The 15,919-nt window shown below is 34.6% G+C and overlaps 1 protein-coding gene across 1 annotated transcript in view; it reads left to right on the plus strand.

Annotated features, from left to right (window-relative positions):
• The first annotated feature begins 2,241 nt into the window (after positions 1-2,241).
• LOC117110047 (cilia- and flagella-associated protein 251-like) overlaps positions 2,242-15,919 on the plus strand; it is a 45,743-nt gene continuing 32,065 nt past the window's right edge. The window contains exons 1-13 of the mRNA XM_033252620.1: positions 2,242-2,298; positions 3,668-4,357; positions 5,076-5,222; positions 5,598-5,701; positions 6,657-6,765; positions 7,165-7,323; positions 7,875-8,043; positions 8,575-8,665; positions 9,723-9,860; positions 10,899-11,028; positions 13,284-13,339; positions 13,877-13,936; positions 14,078-14,157. Coding sequence (XP_033108511.1) covers positions 2,275-2,298; positions 3,668-4,357; positions 5,076-5,222; positions 5,598-5,701; positions 6,657-6,765; positions 7,165-7,323; positions 7,875-8,043; positions 8,575-8,665; positions 9,723-9,860; positions 10,899-11,028; positions 13,284-13,339; positions 13,877-13,936; positions 14,078-14,157 — 1,957 coding nt within the window. The 5' untranslated portion in view covers positions 2,242-2,274. The remainder of the gene's footprint in view (positions 2,299-3,667; positions 4,358-5,075; positions 5,223-5,597; positions 5,702-6,656; positions 6,766-7,164; positions 7,324-7,874; positions 8,044-8,574; positions 8,666-9,722; positions 9,861-10,898; positions 11,029-13,283; positions 13,340-13,876; positions 13,937-14,077; positions 14,158-15,919) is intronic.

Consider the following 15,919-nt stretch of genomic DNA (forward strand, 5'->3'; position numbering starts at 1 on the left):
AAAGTTTTGTTGTATTTGTATGGTATGCCATCTAGTCTAAGCTTAATTGTTTTTGCCATTGCCAAAATTAGTCAGGCCCGTTTTATTACGGAGGACTATTTAAATTTAGTCATGCCTAACTAGTCGACGCGAGTGACTCAGTTTCGTGGCTCCAAAAATATAAACATTTGATTGGTTGAAATTGTTTATTTCGGTCCGCCCATTTATCCAAATACGGAATATAAGTTTACGTCATTCTTTTGGCATCCTGGTGCCTGATTTCAGTGTTTTACAAGTCGCTTATTCCGTCTATCTCTAAATTAACTTTCTCGTTGGTGGCGCTATCCAGAATGAGAAAAATAATAACAAATAAGAGACTTGTGGCAAGTCTAATAGCAGCAGAGCGACAACTTCAATAGAGGCTCCGAAAGAAACATTTGTTTATGTTGTAGAACTGATTTTTTTAGACAAGAAAAGCATATTATTTTGAAGAAAAACTCGGAAGCAGTTAATGAGATACATATTTTAAGACTAAATATTTGAAAGCGAGGGGGGAGGGGGTTTGAAAAAAGGGTGGTTACGCCCCTTTTTCCCCAGCTTTTATCAAAAAGCTGTATCTCACTAGCCGCTTCCGAGTTTTTCGTCAAAATATGCTTTATTCTTGGCCCAATACTTTTTCTAATTTATATTAACGAAGTGACCTTCCTAATTCAACTGATTATTTCGATTTTCGTTTATTTGCCGATGATTCAAATATTATTTCATTTATTTTCATCTGAATACAATTGATCTTAATGAAGCAAATGAACATTTGAATAAAGTTTCAGAATGATGTAATTCTAATATGTTAACACTTAATTCTAGGCAAAACGAATTACATTATATTTCATATTAGATGCAAGACCGTTAACCCAAGGAACAGTGAAATTATGGTTAACCGAATCGGTGCTTTCTGTCAATGAGGATTTTAAATATTAATGAGGTTTACGCGGTTTATTTTGTTGGTGTTATGTCATGGAAGTGTCATAGTAATAACTGTGTAAAAATGTAAGGAAAAAATAGGCACTGTATGCTATAAGTTAAAATATTTTATTCCACAATCTATTTCTTACTCATTTATAATTCTTTTATTTTGCCATTATTAACCTATGGGATCAAAGTTTGGGGGAGTACTTATTCAACTTATTTAAACAATATTTTACTTAGGCCTATTCAAAAAATATCGTTCAATGTGTTCGACCCTCCTTCCTCTTTGGGGTTCATCGGTTCATGAAAAGAAGAATACGTATGCTACTCATTTTTTTATGTACATATATACACACATAAATAGGCCTATATTTACTGTAAGAGTGAGAAAGTTTGGTTTAACTGACCGTTTTCAAGAGGGGCCGGGAAGAGCCTCGAATTTCGAAGAACTTAAAAGTCATTAAAAGGCACCTCAGAAGTCTGGAAAGCTCATTTCCCTCCATCTGGGAGTCAAAGTTTTCCCTGGGGAGGAGCCCCTTTTCTTTTTGGAGCTTTTATGAAAAACATTTATATCCCCCCCCCCCCTAAAAAAAAAATGTGAAACCAGGTACGCCCGTGTTTATAAACTCTATCTTCAAGGATTGCATTTGTAGATTTCCATTTTTGCTTGTTCAAAGCTATGAATAAAACAATGCCAAAAACAGAAAGTTAAGTAGGCCTACCGGCCTATCACACTAAAAGTAGACTTATTAAAAAAGTTTTAGTCAATACTGTGTTCAAATTTTGTTTATTATTCTATTATTGTGGCAATATATACTGTAAGAACACTTCAGAATAAAACTTTATATGGTTCAAATATCACAATTTCCAAAAAATAAATGATGAGCAAGATAGACATTGTGTTTTAAAGGCCAAAGGTGCTAAGTATATATGTAGAATGTACAATATTTTACTTTTCCATAATCTCAAATTATGATACGGTAATGCCTATCTGTGTTTCCCATAAACTCACAATTATGATACTGTAATGCCTATCTGTGTATCACTACAATGCAAACCGTACATTTTTCATATATATCAGCTCCAAAAATAAAAATAATGTTTTTTGTTTTGCTAATCTTAAGTTCATTACTGCCGTTATTTGAGGAAGTAATTGCAATACTAAATAAATCACCCTTTAAATTGAACATTTGGGGGGGGGGCTTATTCTAAATTTAACATTTCGAAATGTGGCATAGTTGGCATAGTTTAGCATAATTTCCCATCAGCCTCGGCATAATTAAATTTGCATCACTGGTCACACTGTTACAACGTGGTGCGTGATGTTGCATGCTTATGCTTCGCAGGGAGGCTGTGAGTAGAAATGAGTTTAGGCAAAAATATAACAACTTTTTTTCAACAACTAGTTCAATGAAATACAAAAATTTTACTCTACAGTTTCCTTAACAATTTATTTCTTAATGGTATTTTTTCGCTCAAGTCAGTTCAAATGAATGTTGTGGTAGATAAGATGTCAAAATCGACCGCAATCAGAGCGAACTTGGGCCGCTTAGGTTCGGCTTACGTTTATATCAGATATGAAGTTGCGGGATGAGCCGACTCAAATGCCGGACTAAGGTCGGCTCAGGGCCGGCTTAACAATATTGATTGTTCAAGCTTAAAAAATTCCGACCCTGAGCCGACGTAACTCTTAATATGATTGGGCTCTTATTAACTGAGTGACCAGAAGATGTGAAATAATTCCTACAGTTTTTTGTGCGAGTCTGTCTTTGCGTCGTCAGCCAACGCATTTTGACAATACTGACGCAGAGTTTTAAGTGGCGCTATTTCAAAACATAGTTTGAGCGTAAGGATTTGAGACTAAACATTCACCGTGTTTCCAAGGAGATCGTCTCTCTGTGCAGATATTGAAATCGTAAGAAAATGCTTAAGTTTGAACTATTAGGCCTAGGCCTGTAGCAATATATATATTTTAGATTTTCAATAATTTAGTTTGCTTAACAGGAAACTTTAGGCTATCTACCAACCAAACCAAGGAAAGGCTAGGCTAGGCGTAGCCTAGCTAGCCTAGGCCTAGGCCTACCCCTACCTAGGCACTAGGCCCAGGCCTAGGCTGCGGACATGTGTGTGTAGCCTATCCTCTAGTTAGGCCGAGGTACCTATTACTAGGCTGGCCTTGCATTAGCCTATGGCTCTAGGCTAGGCCTAACAGGCCTAAGTACTAGACTAGGCCTGCTATAACTTTTAGTGTAGGAAATTGTATTTTTAATTTTTCAGGCCAACATATGAATTGGCCTTTTAGGCTAGGCCTAGCCTATTGCAGGCTTAAAGCCCCATTCCCGGCAAAATTTCAGTTAAGAAAAATTTGATTTTTATTTATGTTGTTATAAAGGTTTATAAATATAATATGAAATTGCTAGTTTAACTGAATTTAGACATTCCTAAACATGAAAAAATGTAAAATAAGACTGAAATTTGATTTTTCTGTAGTAACAAAGAATTTGTCGAGAATTAGTCCTATAGGAAATAGTCTGTATTTCTCTTTTTTTTTATTCTTTTGCATAAAACTAAAATTTATGCCAGTATTTTTCCATTGTTTATTATAATTAGAGTAATGCATATGCATCTTTTCAAAAATAAAATCTTTTTTAGTAAAATTTTGCCGGGAATGGGGCTTTATATAGCCTAGGCCTATACAAACAATATGAATCTCTAATTTCAGAACACAATGGAAAATATAGAGACAGTTAAGACTGAAGCCGAAGAACAGGAAAATGTCATAGAAGAAAATAAAGAAGTGAAGCAAGGTGTTGGTACACCAGAGAATAATGTGAACCAGAGTAATGACAATGATGAAAAGGATCAGGAGGAAGGAACACATAGGCCTCATTCTGTTTCTAAAGAAGCTACAGGTGAGGAACCTCTAGCTCATGATGATACTGACCATGTGCTTTCAGGTGCAGAAATGCAGGAACATCAAGGAGAAGTTGAGCCTTCTGGGAACGATGTACCATCACAAGAAAAGTCTGAAGATGGAGATAATTCTGTGCCAAAAGAATCATCTGCAGAAAATGAGGCAAAAAAATCTGAAGAAAGAACTGTTAGCACTGCAGAGAAGGAAACTCCAAGAGATGAAAACAACACCGTGAAGCCTACATCCAATGAAATGATGGAAACTGCTGATACTGTTCCTGATGAGATTGAGCAAATTTCAAGAGATCCAACAGGAATCCATCCACCAGTGACCACACCAGCGGAGACTGGAGTCCAACATTCAAATGAGGCCACTGAGAATGACATCGTAGGGACGACGACGGAGCCAATCCAAGAAAGGGTCAAAACACCTGATGATGGTGGCGACGAGGTTAAATGTCAAGAGGAAGAGAGAAAGGATTCATCTTGTAATGCATTGGTGAGATTAAAAATTTACTGCTATGTAAATCAAATAAATTAAAAAATTCAAAGAGATATACTAAAATTTATTTAATTTTTGCATATTTTAGTGGTAATACTAATAGCTTTCCATTGAAAATTGCTCCGGAAAGCAGCATACCAATAATAATTGTAATACTTATTAAAATTCTGCCAGAAAAGCTATTTTTTTTGAAGAGAACTTTTGGTTTACACAACTGTCAATGGTGCAAAGAGATTGATCATGTACGCGCCCAACTTTAGGCTTACTCTAATGCACAAGTATGGTAGTTGCCCTTGCAGCAACCCATGCCACCCTGAGTTTGATATTATTATTTGTTTAAACTCTCCGGGAGAGTTGAGAACACCTGGTAATATATCAAAAGATTAAGGAATTTGCTTCTTTAGTTTTAAATATTAAAATTGTAAAAATAAAACCAATTTCAGCAAAGGGCTAGTAACCTGGGGTCTTTCCTCCCAACGTTTGAGACAGCGTTTCCCCCTACCCCCGTGTCTATATGCAGATACATGACATACACAAAAGGTAGTATGTGAGGGTCAGTAACTTCCACCCAAAGGTTAAGTGTAGGCTCCATTAACTAGCACTGCAAAAGTGAGAAGTGCTATCTCGGGTAAGAAACAGAAGGGCAAAAATCTGGTTACTTGTCTGCTTGTAGTATTAATTAGTGTTACCAACGTTATTTTCATCAACTCTGCAGAACCTATCATGGACCTTTGGAGTGAATAAAAATGTGCCCGCGCTTAACTTGGCCACACCCAACAGGAAGGCAGTGCTGTATGCTGGTGCTAACACCTGTATTCTGTTTGACTACGTGAACAATACACAGAAGTTGCTGCAAGGACATGTGAGTAAAAAATTCCAATAGTAATTAAAACTTTATGAAAAATATCTTTTTTTTTTCTCCCTTACTCTCCTTTAGCATTTTACATACTTGTGTGTCATCACACTTCCAAATTTTTAAGGCAAACCGGTTTAGGCAGTACTCTGGTTATTCTTTGTTTATTAGCTAACTGAGCAATTCTACATTGGAGGGTCATAATCACCAAAAATGTAATCTACATGAATCTAAAATAAAACTTTAAAGGTTTCAAATTTTTTAGTACAAAAATTTGTGGAATCTGTTCAAAGTGAATTTTTAGTCTCATTATTATTAATACCAGTTTAATTTTTATAATTATAAACATTTTAATTAAATTTTATTGATTGTTTTGTTTTACAGAGTAACAATATATCCTGCACTTGTAGTAGCAACGATAAGAGATGGGTTGCAACAGCCGACAAAGGCCCTGAGAGTATGCTCATCATATGGGATTCGCACACTGGGTGAGGACTTGACATTTTTTAAGCCGGGCATTCACTGCGCACAACGGTTGTCGGCAGATGCGATTCTATGCAGTATGCAGCAGCACGATGTGCCCGTAACAGATTGCTTTTAATAGCGATCCCTTGGGACCGCCTTTGACAATCGGAAGACAGCGCTGCGTTGTCTAGCGCTCACAGAGAGCCAAAGGCTCTGGGATGAACTGTCTCCTGCAGCCCAAAGGCATTTCTTTTTAACCCTTTGAACTCGGAAGGCCGGAAAAACGGCCGCGCGCTTACGCTACAGTAACCCGAAAGGCCGGTATACCGGCTATGTGGGTCAGGTGACCTTATTCAGGGTAATCACCTGACCAGTATGAGTAATATGACGTAATTTTGTGACATCATCATTCCCAAGTCGTTCTGACAACCTCGTACGGGTGGATTTTTTTTAAAAGACAAACTTATATTGAATAATTTGACAATAAATGCCAATGATGCTTTACGATTGATACTTGATGACGATTATACAGGAAGCGATTTGTAAAGTGAGGTAAAAAGTGTAGTTTCTAGCCCTAGGCTAGACCTTCAGATCACGATAGTGTTAGGCCTAGTGCCACTGATAGTGATGATAATTTTGCTGTCGGGTTGGTAGATGGCTATGGTAGCGGTACAGGGCCTAGGAGGTGGTGGTGATGATTGTAATAAAAAAAAGCATATTTTGTCCAAATAACTGAGGGTGAGGGTGCCGCAAGATGTAAATAATGCAGGGTTCAAAGGGTTAAGAAAGATTTATTCAAGCATTTTGTCTTTTTAATTTTCTTATTAGTTTTTCTGATTTTTTTTTTATGCACTGTTTTACTATGAAGGATAGGAAAAAAAATTTGTTTCGCTTGTGCTGTTCCCTATCTGGTAAACTATGTTCTTTCTTTATAAATATTATATTGTTGTAATCTTAGTACATCATTTAAAATTTCAGTGTTCCTGTACAAACTCTATTTACTGCACATTCGGAGGTTGGTGTTGTTGCTATGGCAATGACCCCTGATGCTAAGTACCTGGTTACCATCAGTGCTGGGCCTCATCAAGTAGGTATAATCACATAAAACGAAACATTTTTGCACTTTTTTGCTTTTTAGGTGGAAGATAGAATGAATCAAAGAAAACAAAGCTTAATAATTAAATCAATGTTACTGTATTTGTATTTAATTTTTTTTAAATATCATATTTTTGTAATCTCGGATATATGAGACATTGTAGCAGGGAGTGCATGCTAAATGTTTCCTAGCTCTAAATTGTGGTATGCAAAGGATTGAACCTACAACTCTGAGCGCCTAAACCATTGGTTACAGTCGTATTTGTCATGTTTTTATCTTTCAAAATATATACCATTATTCCTGAAATGCTTAAATAAAAGCGAAACGTAGAGTAAAAAATGACCTTGTCAATTTTTGGAATGACATTCCTATTATTTATATCACTTGAAGGTTGTAGATATTTGGGATTGGACAACAGATGGTGAGGTACCTGTAAGTTCAGCTGAGCTTGTTCCGGCCTATGGCACTCAGACTTACATAACATTCAACCCTGAAGACACAACTCAACTGGTATCAAATAGTGACTGCCAAGTCATATTCTATGCATGGGTGAGTTTCATATTAATTGCCTTGACTGAATTTCAAACAAAGTGAATCAGCATCCCCTAATACCCGAAAACACAACTCCGTTTTTCAGGCCATATTTTATGAATGGGGGACAGCAATCCTGTATGCACTTACACCCTGTATGTGCCTCCCCATAGTACATGCAGAAGAGAAAGACAACACAAAAATTATGTCATACATTCAAGGGAAACTCTCAATTGAAAGACAAACAGGAATGGAAAAAGCTAGTGGTCCTTTGCACAGCAGCCAAATGATGATGAGTGTCCTATCAAAAAGATGTTGAGAAGGATCTTATTGTGGAGGATGAAGATGATTATGATGATGATTGTCATTATAATTATAAAGTTTATAATGGTAAGTGTGGCAGTAGTGATTATTATGGTAATGCTCATGGTGAAGATGATGATGATGGTGGCAATGGCTGAGGCAGCATTGAAAATGCTAATGATGACAGCCATAATGTGTTTTTGATTGATGTTTATGTTAATTTGTTACCGTATCAATTGTTTCAATATCTTAATTTCAATTTTCAGGAGAATGGCGAGTTAAAGTATGTGGCACCATCTTTGACAGACGAAGATTTCAACCGGGTTGTCGGCAGCTACAGCCAGTCGATCTTCCGCAGTGGTACCACTGGAGCCCTTACTGCCACGTATGTGGGTAATGTTGTGGTCTGGGATAACAACAGACCTATATCTGGTCGTAAGTAAATCATTACTATTTTTCTGCATCAAATTTAGGAGAACCTGATAAGTAGAAAAGTTTATTTGTTTTCTAAAATGTTGTTTAATACATTTATATGTAAATTTCCAGTATATTGTTTCCACTGACATTTAAGTTGTATGCATTCCACAAAAATCTAGTGCTACATCAAACCCAGTGCAAAAAGTAATGTGTAACCATTTGATCAAAAGAACATGCATGCAACACTGCTTGTCATCAAAGCAGTGATGTATGTAGGCCACAACCCCTCCCCTACTTAATGTTCACGCCCCCATCAACTCCCCATGTCGGTACTCCATGTTATGCCACTGCATCGCAGAAACATGTGCACAAAAAGTGTGCAAAACGTACGCATTATATGCTCAATTTGTGCTCATCAATATAAGGAATTGGAATAACGGCTGGCCTTGTTTCAATCTACTAACACCTTCATGAACGTTACACACTCGTTCATTATTTATGTTTCTTCTTTTTGTGCTTTTGCATACTCTGATTTGCTTTTGTTTTTAGCTCCCAGTTTAAAACCGACGCCAAACAAGAAAGCCTTTAAGCTTGTGAGGCTGCAAGATAGAGGCATAACGGTGCTTACTACCACTGACATGTATGTAACATTCATTCCTTATTGCAACCTTGATGGTGATAGGGTTGATGACTATGATGATGATGTTCATAAAGATAATATAATGTAAAAATAATGCCATAGTAATAGTAAAATTAATTATTATTAAAATTATGAATACCAATTTTTGTAAGGATGTCTCTCCTGACAATGGTGATAAAAATAAAAATGATATTGAGAATATGATAATGATTATGATGATAAACACTATACTGATAATATTGATTAGTAATAATGATTTTGTTTGTAGGATTATGATTATTATGTTTTTTTTAAAATTAAATAACTTCAAACATCAGTTCTCATTATTTCAATGAGAAAAAGCCCTATGTTCTGTTTTACAGACAAAGCACATCTAGTGTAGTTGTTGAATAAATTGATGTTGATGATTTTACTGAGGATGATTAGATAATGATAGTGCGAATCGATGTTTGCCCTACCTGACGTGTTATAGTACTGAATGCTCAGTATGTTCCCAAATGCTAGCGAAAACAATCTTGTAGGTAGTGTGGGTTGGGAATTGAACCCATGACTAGCCTGGTGTCTTAACCACTGGACCACTGCGTTGCAGTATACACTGCTACTTAGGGATCAAATTCATCACTAGCCACCTAGCGGAAGCTCAGTGGTCGGGTGGTTAAGATACCAGGCTGGATTTGTATTATTTCTCCTGACGCAAAATGCCATCGGAATAATGATTATGATCACTGTGATAATTCTGGAAAAACTTTTGCAATTCCAATCAAGAATTTGCTTTTTTTTTTAATCAAACAAATTATCAACATTCGATGTGGCACAGAGACTGTTTTTTTTTCTTCAATTGATTACCAGCTAATTTAGGAGTCTTGGTGTAAAAGATAATTGTTATAAGATTGGTTTCATTAATGCGCCTGCTAATTGAAAAGAAAATTATTTTCATCGTCAATTCAATTTGAAAGCTAATAAACTTCAGTATTAATTCAATTAATTTAATTGTTCATGTTTATTAGCTCAAGGCATACAGGATATAATTAACAAGTGAATTTGTTTATATCTGTAGGTATGTTGTGACAGGCGATGTCAATGGACATGTAAAGTTTTATGATCAACAATTGCGCGTCAGTAATTGGTACAACAAGTTTGATGTTGGGCCCATCAATTCCATCTCCTTTGAGCACGTTCCTAATTTCCGTCCTGAGTAAGTATGAACGATGATAAAGTACATTGTATGTGCCTTTATCTCTTCTTTAACTCCCAACTTGGATTTTGATTGGTGGAATATCTGATGACAGTAGGCTATTGTCATCAGAAGTGTCACTAAGTGAAATACAGTATCTAATGACAATTTGACAAACAATGTGGAATTCAGAGATATTTTTAATCTAACTCAGTGGTACTTAATTGTCAGAATTAAATCAGTCTTAAGGCCTGTTTATGCTAGCAACAATAACGATAATAAGCTAAAAAGCAAGTGTTCATATAGAAAATAAAAGAAATAAAAGTTGTTTTCACACCAGTACGATTCGATAAAATCATTTTACTGCTACAATTATCGCTTTCCTTGGATTATGACGTCATTTGATTTGCTTTGTGAAAATATTTTGTTATCGTACACACGATTAATTGTTATCGAATCGTGTGTAAAAACTTCCCTTATTTCTTTTATTTTCTATATGAACAATTGCTTTTCAGCGTTTTATCGTTATCGTTATCCTTGCAAGTATAAACAGGCCTTTATGTTAAAGAACCTGTAAAATATCTTTTAACTAAATAAAGTTATTAATGTATGACTGAAGATGATGATGGTGGTTGTTATGATGGTAGATGAAAATTGTGTAGAAGTGATGAAGATTATTTGGATTATAAAGAGGAGGATGATCTTGATTATATCATGTGATGGCAAGAAAAGAGTTTCTCTTAGTGGAATAATAATGTTATCTTATATTAATGATAATTTTAATGATGATGCTAATGATGATGATGTTCATGGTGTAATAAGATAAATAGAAAATGTTCTTATGACTATTAGAAGATTATGATGATATTAATAATGATGGTAATTACATGGGTAATATTGATGATGAAAACATAGAAAATAATGAGTGTAAAGGGATGTTTGAAGGTTGATAAATGTTGATATTGAAATTGAAATAATATGACTGATGATTATGATTTTCAAGATGAAAATAGTGATGATTATAAAGAAACAATCAATTTATATTTTTTTCTACAAAAGAGAAACATATGGTAATGACTACCCTCCTGATGCCACTATTGATGCAAGGATGTTCATCACAAAGAATTATGTAATAAGCACAACAATGGCTCAAGTTGCAGCCATCGTAGCTGATGGCTCTAAAGTTCAGGTAACTCCAGCACCCAAACCGAAGTATAGGGATACGCCCTCATCGCTGGCTAGGGTTCAATCTAATTGAACTAGTCAGCACCTGTTGAGTCTCGGCCATCTCGGATTCGGGCGCCTCCTATCCTAGTTAAGTCTAAACAAAAAGCTAGCTGGCATGGAAATAGGGAAAAAAATAAATTAAAGGGACGAGAATAAGTGGGTCTTAAGTCATTCTTTGAAAATGGTGACAGAAGGTGACTCACGAATAAATAACGGTAACAAGTTCCACAACTTGGGCCCAGCAACCATAAACGATCGCTCCCCACAAGACTTTAACCGAAAGGATGGACAATAAAGATTGGTTGAGTCAGTTGTTGACCGGAGGGAACGAGTGCAAGTTGCAGAACGAACCTTAATTAATTCGGTCGGTATTGTTATTAACAATAATGATAATAAGCTAAAAAGCAAGTGTTCATATAGAAAATAAAAGAAATAAAAGTTGTTTTCACACCAGTACGATTCGATAAAATCATTTTACTGCTACAATTTTATCGCTTTCCTTGGATTATGACGTCATTTGCTTTGTGAAAATATTTTGTTATCGTACACACGATTAATTGTTATCGAATCGTGTGTAAAAACTTCTCTTATTTCTTTTATTTTCTATATGAACAATTGCTTTTCAGCATTTTATCGTTATCGTTATCCTTGCAAGTATAAACAGGCCTTTATGTTAAAGAACCTGTAAAATATCTTTAACTAAATAAAGTTATTAATGTATGACTGAAGATGATGATGGTGGTTGTTATGATGGTAGATGAAAATTGTGTAGAAGTGATGAAGATTATTTGGATTATAAAGAGGAGGATGAGGGTGATTATGGTGATGTGTGTTGTATCATGTGATGGCAAGCAAAGAGTTTCTCTTAGTGGAATAATAATGTTATCTTATATTAATGATAATTTTAATGATGATGCTAATGATGATGATGTTCATGGTGTAATAAGATAAATAGAAAATGTTCTTATGACTATTAGAAGATTATGATGATATTAATAATGATGGTAATTACATGGGTAATATTGATGATGAAAACATAGAAAATAATGAGTGTAAAGGGATGTTTGAAGGTTGATAAATGTTGATATTGAAATTGAAATAATATGACTGATGATTATGATTTTCAAGATGAAAATAGTGATGATTATAAAGAAACAATCAATTTATATTTTTTTCTACAAAAGAGAAACATATGGTAATGACTACCCTCCTGATGCCACTATTGATGCAAGGATGTTCATCACAAAGAATTATGTAATAAGCACAACAATGGCTCAAGTTGCAGCCATCGTAGCTGATGGCTCTAAAGTTCAGGTAACTCTTAGATTAATTTTTTTGCGGTTATGTTGGAAATAATAGGAAGCTTTTGACTGCGCAATGTCCGGTAAATGACAAACGAATGTAACGACGTCCCGTAAAGTCGTGCACATGCAGGATGATGTCATTGTCGTCTGAGATTCTACGATGCAGATTGGCCTAATTCTATTTTGTACAGAGAATGCAGGATGGTCACGCATGGGTGATTCTGTCTTAGAGTCACATGACTCAAATGGAAAGCTCTATAATATTTAAAATTTTGGTAAGACGGCCCTGGAGAGGTGCTTGTTCACCTGTTCTGTTCTTGCCTGTTGAAGTTAAATAAAAAAATTAAAAAAAATGATAGGCATCAATAATATTTGTTATAGTTGTGTTATATTTGGCAAATATTTATTATTTTATTTTTTAATATTGGTTTAGAATCTTTTTCAATTGATTTTATTTTTTTGTGGTTGAAACTATAAGGAAATCATAGTAATAGTATTTGTGTTGCCCAAAGCACTAGGGTATTAAAATTGACCTTTCTGCAAAACCCCGCCCAATGGATATTGCTAAGGTCCCACAAATCAACATTGTGAAAACATTTGCAGACACATGTTTGTGGTACAACATGTGTGTTTGTAGGACGTGCATATTCCAGGCCCTGTTCTGATTGGTCAGTTAAGTTTGATTGACAGTTTGGAAAGGTCCATTGTGAACTGGGGCTGGTTGATCAGAGATTTAAAAACAAAATCTGCAATATACCTTTGCTTAATTCTAGATATAAATTTGTGTTAACCTTATAACAATTTTTGGTTAAGTATCATACTTTTTATTGTTGATTGTTGTTAAAGAAGGTGATGGAAACTGATGGTGTGTGTAATTTTTTTTCTTAATGACATCTTAACTCTCTTACCGCAGATGATTCAGACCGAACATGATTCGTTAGTTCATGCGATAGTCACTCATCCCACGCAGTAAGTTCTACTTTTCTCCTGCGAACAAAATCTATTTTTAAGACTTAAATAGCTGTCATTGTGACCCAGATGTATAATGTATAGTTGTGTACTTTAAATAGTTTATAATGAACCCTCCAGAAATTTACCTTTACACAAGAGAACAATTATTGGGATATTATGAATGGAGGAGGATGATGGTTATAATGATAATAACAGTGATAATGTTGTCAAAGACATTGATGAGGATGTTGATGACTTGAGAATCTGCGGGAGAGAAAGCGATGATGATACTCATAATTAAGCTACGTCTTTACGCTACTATGATGATGTTGGTGCTGAGAGCAATAATATTAAGTAATGATACTCAATATTAAAATTAAAAGCAATAGAGAATGGTAAAAATTACCAGTAGCTGTTTTGTGTTTATTATTGTGTTCTGTGAAAATGAATTTATATTGTTGTTAAACCATTTTGTTAGTATTAAATTTAATATGTTTTATTTTCTACATATTTTCTCACATGATCTTGAAAATTATGCTAATATTTTTTGTGTAGACCATTAATAGCCATTGGTAGCTATTCCTGTTTGTTGAAAGTCTGGAATTATCAAACTAAGTGAGTTTACAATACAAGCTTTCTTTTATTATGAAGTTTTACAATCATCATACTGTAGTATTTTGGCCTATCATATAACAAGTGTTCTTAAAGTAGAATTTTTTAATATTTTCTTCTTGTCAACATTTTTTTTCTTCTCAGAACACTAGTGATTTCTAGGCAGTTCCCACGTGGTCACATGATCAGATGCTTAGCCTTTGACCCCAAGGGAGAATACTTAGGTATGTTATTTTCTATTTATAAGACAACTTGTTCTTGCAAGGCTTGATTAAAAAACAATTCCTCAGCTCTTCATAGAATGATGATTATCCCTCATTCAAAATTGTACCACTGTGCGTGGGTTTGTGCAGTATTCTGAAATGAATTGAAAGTGCTTAAAGTTTAGGTTAAGATATCTATAAACGGTACAATAAGGCACATTTGAAACTGAGTAGAGCTTGTTCAGTATTCATATTTAGAGAAAAGTAATTATACATGATGCCCTCTACTCTATTAAGTAATAAAATTCATAAGTAAAACATAAGTAAAATGGGCAGTGTATCTACAATTTTTTAAACAACGGGGTGGGGCACCAAATTATCAGAATAAGTGTGAAACACCAGCAGCAGTGGCTCTATTTGTATTTTGTATTTTTAGTTTTTTTTTTTTTAATTTATTGAAATAAACATAATGTAGTGGCAAAACATGGAAGAGGGAGTGTTGGAGACATATTCCCAAGTGGAAGAAGGATGATTCTTTAAAATTCTTTCTAATTTAAAGCTAATTTTACTTAGATTTTTGGGAGTTGTTTTCTTGATTTTTTGGTGCCAATATATTGGAAAAGATCGATCACTAAAGGTAGTTACCTAAAGCGTTAAGCATATAACTGCCATAGTAACTATGAGCCTGGGGGCATGGAAGTCCTTCAAGTAGATGGCTTGTTTAATTAGTGATAAAAGGTTCACACAGAAACCGAGGTGAACTTATATAGATGTTGGAACTGAAATTTAATGATCAAAATATTACTAATTATCCAAAGGAAAGCAAAGTTGATGGAAAAGGGAAAAAACTACTATAGGTATAAATTTTTTTGTTTTTTTTTATTTTTTCATTTCCTTCACATCCAATAGCAAGTAAACTTGCCACTTACAGGATGAGAATAATGCTTTATAAAACGAGTGTCTTTATGAAGCTTAGAGAGTGAAGTTGTGTGAAAACAATCCTGCTGTGACAGGAAGTGAAAATCAAGCATCTTAACCGATTGCAAATTTTAATTTGGTCGCTCAGAGTCGGGACTACTTAGTGTTGAAGATAGGGTGAAATTTCATGGCTGTTTATAACATTTTTAATAACTGTCCACTTTATATAAAAAGTCAATAAAAGGATCTATTACAATCATAACACTAAAACCAGCTCTTTTAACTATAGAATTCTCTACCTGTGGTACTGACAAAAAGATTTTCCATACAATTTTTTACTTTTAAACTTAAATTAAAACATTTTTTTGCAGAGTTAGCCACCTATTTTTAAACAATGTTATAAGTGTTTTAGCCTTTTCTAATTTTTAAAAACTTTTTAAAGTGTTTTTTTTTTGTTATATCATGGTACCTCATTCCTTGGACTTTATGGCTAATCCAGGCATCTTAACTTTAAATGGTTTTTTTTTAATTTGTTTTTTATAATGTACCTTTATACCTTGTTTCAAACTGAATTGTTGTTTTTGATGCCAAATGAAGTCTGCTCAAGTCAGTCATAAATCAATTGAATCCTGGTTATAGTTTTTGCAATCAACTGGTTATGCGTCACAAATCAGTTCATGTGGTAACAAAAAACAAGGTATGCGTCATAGGCAATAGTAATTAAGTACTTCATTATCTCCTGGCTGTATAATCATGGCTTCCTTAAAAAAAGTTATTTTGCGCATGGGCGCAGATCATGGGGGCATACATATTTTTAATGGGAGGTTAGTCTTCCCTACTATTTCCTCAAATTTTTTGACTCATG

This window comes from Anneissia japonica, unplaced genomic scaffold (assembly GCF_011630105.1).
Source record: "Anneissia japonica isolate Jap-2015-1 unplaced genomic scaffold, ASM1163010v1 scaffold287799_len804019_cov200, whole genome shotgun sequence".
NCBI lineage: Eukaryota > Metazoa > Echinodermata > Crinoidea > Comatulida > Comatulidae > Anneissia > Anneissia japonica.